This window comes from Sinocyclocheilus anshuiensis, unplaced genomic scaffold (assembly GCF_001515605.1).
Source record: "Sinocyclocheilus anshuiensis isolate Anshui unplaced genomic scaffold, SAMN03320099.WGS_v1.1 scaffold1637, whole genome shotgun sequence".
In the NCBI taxonomy this organism is placed as follows: Eukaryota; Metazoa; Chordata; class Actinopteri; order Cypriniformes; family Cyprinidae; genus Sinocyclocheilus; species Sinocyclocheilus anshuiensis.
Genome location: NW_015540944.1, coordinates 135,881 through 141,880, shown reverse-complemented (window position 1 = coordinate 141,880; position 6,000 = coordinate 135,881). Strand labels below are relative to the sequence as shown.

Sequence of the window (6,000 nt, the reverse complement as noted above, 5' to 3'; positions counted from 1 at the left end):
CAGTCTTCAGTGTCACATGATCTTCAGAAATCACAATAATATGCTGATTTATTACAGTTTTGCTGCTTAATATTTTTTTGGGAACCTGTGATACTTTTACTGTGATAAAGTTAAAAATAACAGTGTTTATTCAAAATAGAAATCTTTTGTAACAATATACACTACCGCTCAAAAGCTTGGGGCCGGTATTTTTTCTTTCTTTCTTTTTTTCAGCAAGGACGTGTTAAATTGATAAAAAATGATAATAAAGACTTACATTGTTAGAAAAGATTTCTATTTTAAATAAATGCTGTTCTTTTTAACTTTTTATTCATCAAAGAATCCTGAAAAAAGTATCACAGATTAAAAAAAGAAAAATATTAAGCAGCAAAACTGTAATAAATCAGAATATTATTATGATTTCTGAAGATCATGTGACACTGAAGACTGGAGTAATGATGCTGAAAATACAGCTTTGATCTCAGACATAAATTATATTTTAAAGTATATTAAAATAGAAAACCATTATTTGAAATGGTAAAAATTTTTTACAATATTACCGTTTTTTCTGTATTTTTGGTCAAATAAAAGCAATGTAATTGAAATCTACAGACACAAACAGATAAAGTGCAATAAAGTAAACACTTAAAAGTGTATTTAGACCGTTTTCTTTCCACTTGTCTGAAATGTTATGGAAGCAAAATAGCCCAAAGTGACCAGTGCATGTTCCATTATTTGAAAAGCATCAGCGCAGTAATTGTTTTCCATTTATGGCAGAAAGCAGTGTTTCGAACCTTGGCAAATTTGAAAAAAGGCCTTGGATCTCTTCTAAAGTAGTCTATGTCAAACATGGCTTGAGGATCAGGAAGGTCAGGAAAGTCCACAGCGAGTCGAGCGTAAATGCCGTCTCTAGACCGAAAGTCAGGAATCCCACAAGAAACAGACACCTGTGGAGGAACAAGAGGAACATTCAGTTTACTGGAAACATCCTAAGAGCGTGCTTGAATTGAAGTAGAAATCAACAACGCACCCCGGCTCCAGTGAGCACAAGCGTCTTCTTCCTCTCCTTCAGGAGCCGGATGACGTCCTCTAATGTGTTGACGTCTTTGCGTTTCTTTCTTTTGGGCGGCTCGGAGATGTTGATGATGATCTGCCACAGCGTCATGTCGTCGAGATCCGGCGGGAGGACCGTTTCGGGAAGCAGGTCTTTCAAAATGGCCCTCGGGTCGGTTCCTCTCATGACGTGCTGCTGAATGAACCGATAGGAGCCTAAAAGAAAACCAGGCCTTAGTTTAACCCCTTAAGTGCCACACCCCCCCATTTTTGAACATAGGCGTGAAAGTGCACTATCCAAACTTGAATTATTATAATTCATGAAAACTTTGGAATATAGACCTAAGGTTGGACTCGTTTTTAAGAAGACAATCTGCAGATTACTGCAGAAGTGGATTTTATCCTTATAAAATATTAAAGTATCAAAAAGTTATAGAAGTTTAAATTAACTGAAAAGAAAATGCACTGTTCCAATTTTGTCATTTTATACAAAAGTAAATTTTTTACAAAGTATTTTTAAATCCAAAATTGATGTAAAATTAAAGCCTTATGTCTAAATAAGTTATGTTCCAAATTTGAAGTTGATATTAAAAAAATGTAGGTTCCTGTGAGATTTTATTTAGAGCGTTATACCACAAACAGCCACCGGGTGGCATCCAAACTCTGTAGAATTTTTGTTGATGCACTTTTCTGGTCTAAATTTCTCTGTCAATATTACTTCTATCAAAAAATAACCACCAAATATAAAATCTTGAGACTCAGACCTTTCCAAAGATACGTATTTTGGCAAGATTATAAAAAACTTCTGATTCTAAAAGAGCGTAATACATTTTGTAATATGACACTTGACTCCGCCCACTAAGGGGAGGAGTCCACTAAAAGATTTTAAAGTACCATTTCCATGGTAACGCAATGTCCGATTTAAAAATGGATGAATTCTGAGGTTTTAAGCTTTATGATGATTACTAAAAGATGTGATAAGAGAAAAAAGACAACAAAAAAAAAAGAGCGCCATTGGGCCCACCTGTGGGCCGGTGGCACTAAAGGGGTTAATTCCCAAAACACACACTTCTACAGCAGACAACTGAGGATAAAACTAGCTGATCTTACCAATCTGTGGTTGAGGGGTCCAGTCACTGGAGCTGGCGTGAGACGAGCAGTCATCATCATCATCATCATCACGAAGAAGATCAGGTGACGTGAAACCATTGGGATGCACACCCTCCTCAATTAAGTCTGCATGCAAACCACACAAAAACACAATAACATAACAATAACAGCAACAATAGCAGCATAATACAACCGTATTCCACTACACTAGATGCTTATTTTGTGCGCTTTCTTTGGCTTAGTGCTTAGAATAATAGTTTTGTGCAAATTTAATTCTATACATGACTTGTTTTATATTTCTTTGAAGAAAATGTATTTTAATAAATAAACAAGGTAGTGCAATACTATGTGTTGATCAGCATTATTACAGTGACTAAATACATTTTAATAAAGCATGTAAATAAATGTAGAAAGAAAGCATGAAATATTTATGAAGTTGACAATGACAAGTCAAAGCAGTGACAGAATTGAGACATGCTCTCAAAAACTAAATACAACAATATTAATAATAACATGTAATAACTGAGTAAGTAAATAATATGTAATAAATAACAATAATAAAATAAAATAGAATTTAATTGCAATTTTAAATACAATTTAATTATAATTAAATTACATAAATATAAATAACAATAATATATTTAATAATTACATTATTAAATAATAACAATAATTATAAACACTTAAGTATAAAAACAATTAAAAACTAAATAAGTTATTAGATAATTAATACTTATAATTACAAGATTACATATTTAAATTATGTAAAATAATAAATTCCACTAATCAATAAAACCTTCAAATCTAAATAATAATAACAAAATAATATTTAATAATAATGAACACCTACATATAAAATATAAAAAACATTTAAAAACAAGTTTTTATAGTATTAAATAATTATTTGAACTCCACAGATGATAATAATAATAATTAACTGAATAATTAAATAATTAAGTAAATATTGAAATTGCATACAAACTAAATAAATAATAAAAATAAAACCATTAAAAATATTTTTACAAATAATTAAAACAAAATTTAAAAAGTTGCTATTATATTAAATAATAATAATACAGACCCCACAAATGTAACTGAGTGAACGTAGTAAACCTGACATCAGCATGAGAGAAATCAATTTTAAAATCTCCCAAAATAAGTAATAAACGAGCTAAAGCGCTAAGGACGCTCGTACCGGAGAGCTCGGGCTCGGTGAGGTGGTTGTTGTTGTTCAGTGAGGCCTGATGGGACTCGGTCCTCAGCGCCGGTTCCGGTTCCGCCTCCACCGGCTCGGTTCCGCCAGCCGCGCTGTGCTCCGGATCACCGGGCGGATCCGGGAGTCTCGGTCGCTTCGGAAGCGGCTCGGCGGCGTCGGCCCGTTTATTCTCGCCGTCCGCCATCTTCGCCAGGGAGTGAACGGAGGAGGAGCGCGAGGACCTTCCGGTAATGATGTGACGTCACGTCACGAGCAGACGGACCGGAGCGTGCAAATCAAAATGCAGAAATACATTTCTTTTCTTTCTCTTTTAAGTTCTGTTTTTTTTTTTATTATTATTTTATTTAAATTGTGTTTGAATTTGTACTTACAAAATGTGTAAATGTGAGAAATATGTCAAGAACTTGCTGTTGAATTCTGTTTAAAATTAAAATTTAAATAAAAATAGCGCTACAAAAAAATAAATAAATAAAAACATCGTTACCCAAATGCAAACTATTTTGAAATTCACTGTATAATCAAATTGAGCGGAGGTTACCTAGTAAATAATGTCTCACCAATAAAGTTAAACAAGTTTCTTTAAAGTTATTTATTTAATTTATCCAGTTTCGAGAGTTTTAAATGAGATAAAAAAAAAAAAATACATGTCTTTTGTAGTGTTAGTTACATGTAACGGAATTACGTAATTTAATTACAAAATACATGTAACTGTAATCTGTTACAGTTACTGAGGAAAGAAACTTTGTAATTAAATTAGTTACTTATGAAAATGATAATGATTACAAAGGGGGTTACATCTGAATACACACACACACGCGCGCGCGCGCGTACACACACACACACACACACACACGCGCACGCACACACACACACACACACTCTCACACGCACACACACACACGCACGCGCACACACACACACACACACACGCGCACGCACACACACACACACACACTCTCACACGCACACACACACACGCACGCGCACACACACACACACACACACGCGCACGCACACACACACACACACACTCTCACACGCACACACACACACGCACGCGCACACACACACACACACACACGCGCACGCACACACACACACACACACTCTCACACGCACACACACACACGCACGCGCACACACACACACACACACACGCGCACGCACACACACACACACACACTCTCACACGCACACACACACACGCACGCGCACACACACACACACACACACGCGCACGCACACACACACACACACACTCTCACACGCACACACACACACGCACGCGCACACACACACACACACACACGCGCACGCACACACACACACACACACTCTCACACGCACACACACACACGCACGCGCACACACACACACACACACACGCGCACGCACACACACACACACACACTCTCACACGCACACACACACACGCACGCGCACACACACACACACACACACGCATGCACACACACACACACCAATTATATATATATATATAATTCTTTTCTTTTCAGACACCAGTTGCTTGTCACATTCAAATTGGTTGTCATAGTAACGACACTAATTTGTGGAGATTCAGTGCATTGAGTTCCACAAATCTGAATGCATTATTTGTAAATTGACTGTTAAGATAAACATTTTGCACAATTTAGTATCTGTAATATCATTGTGTTGCCACTAGATGCCTGTATAGCCCTATGTAACAATCCCTAGTGGCTAAGACATTGCACATAATTTACACATAAATCACACATAAATTAATTTCATTACATTTTGATTTGGATACTATATACCATACTACTACATAATGTTTAGATATTATCAATGGCTACTTTTTTGTCATTATCTGTTTTTTGTTCAATTTTTTTGTTGTTGTTTCTTGAAACATTGATTTAAAGTGTCAGTTATTGCATTACTATTTCAGTCAAACCTATAAAACCCCTTTGTTACCCAACAATAACATAACATAATTTTGTTGCTCCAAACTACATATAAAAGCTTTATCAGTGGCATAAAAATAACCAATGAAATCTGCCACAAATATTTGGACAAATGTGCCACAAAAGTGCCACAAATACTGCCTAAACAAAATACTGATTTTGTGCACTTTATTTACTGTACCAATATTTTAAATTTGAACTTAGCTTTATTGCATGGCAAAAAATAGCGTTACCTTGCCAAAGCACTGACAGAGCCCATTGATCTAATGGTGTTGTTGAGCGCTCCAAATGCAAACTTTGCATGCAACAATCAGGGTAATACTATTTGGCTGGTACTTTTAGCGCAATTACATTTACATTTAGTCATTTAGCAGATGCTTTTATCCAAAGCGACTTACAAATGAGGACAATAGAAGCAATCAAAATCAACAAAAGAGCAACGATATACAAGTGCTGTGACAAGCTAACACAGTACACATAGCAAGGATTTATATATATGTATATATATATATAATAAATAAAAAGAAAACAAGAAGATAGAATAGAAAAAGAATAGGGAACGCTAGTGTTAGAGGCTTTTTTTAACAATAAAAATAAAACAAGTCAAAATAATAGAAAAAGAACAGAGAACGCTAATGTTAGAGGGATATTTTTTATAATAAATAAAAAGAAAACAAGATAGAATAGAAAAAGAATAGG

At 35.2% G+C, this 6,000-nt stretch overlaps 1 protein-coding gene across 1 annotated transcript in view; it reads right to left on the bottom strand.

Annotated features, from left to right (window-relative positions):
* Positions 1 to 3,598, bottom strand: part of LOC107689753 (NAD-dependent protein deacetylase sirtuin-1-like) — a 19,398-nt gene extending 15,800 nt beyond the window's left edge. The window contains exons 1-4 of the mRNA XM_016487894.1: positions 3,338 to 3,598; positions 2,143 to 2,268; positions 1,010 to 1,248; positions 774 to 926 (exon numbers count right to left, since the gene is read on the bottom strand). Of these exons, the coding sequence (XP_016343380.1) occupies positions 774 to 926; positions 1,010 to 1,248; positions 2,143 to 2,268; positions 3,338 to 3,542 (723 nt within the window). The 5' untranslated portion in view covers positions 3,543 to 3,598. The remainder of the gene's footprint in view (positions 1 to 773; positions 927 to 1,009; positions 1,249 to 2,142; positions 2,269 to 3,337) is intronic.
* Between the last annotated feature and the right edge of the window lie 2,402 nt (positions 3,599 to 6,000).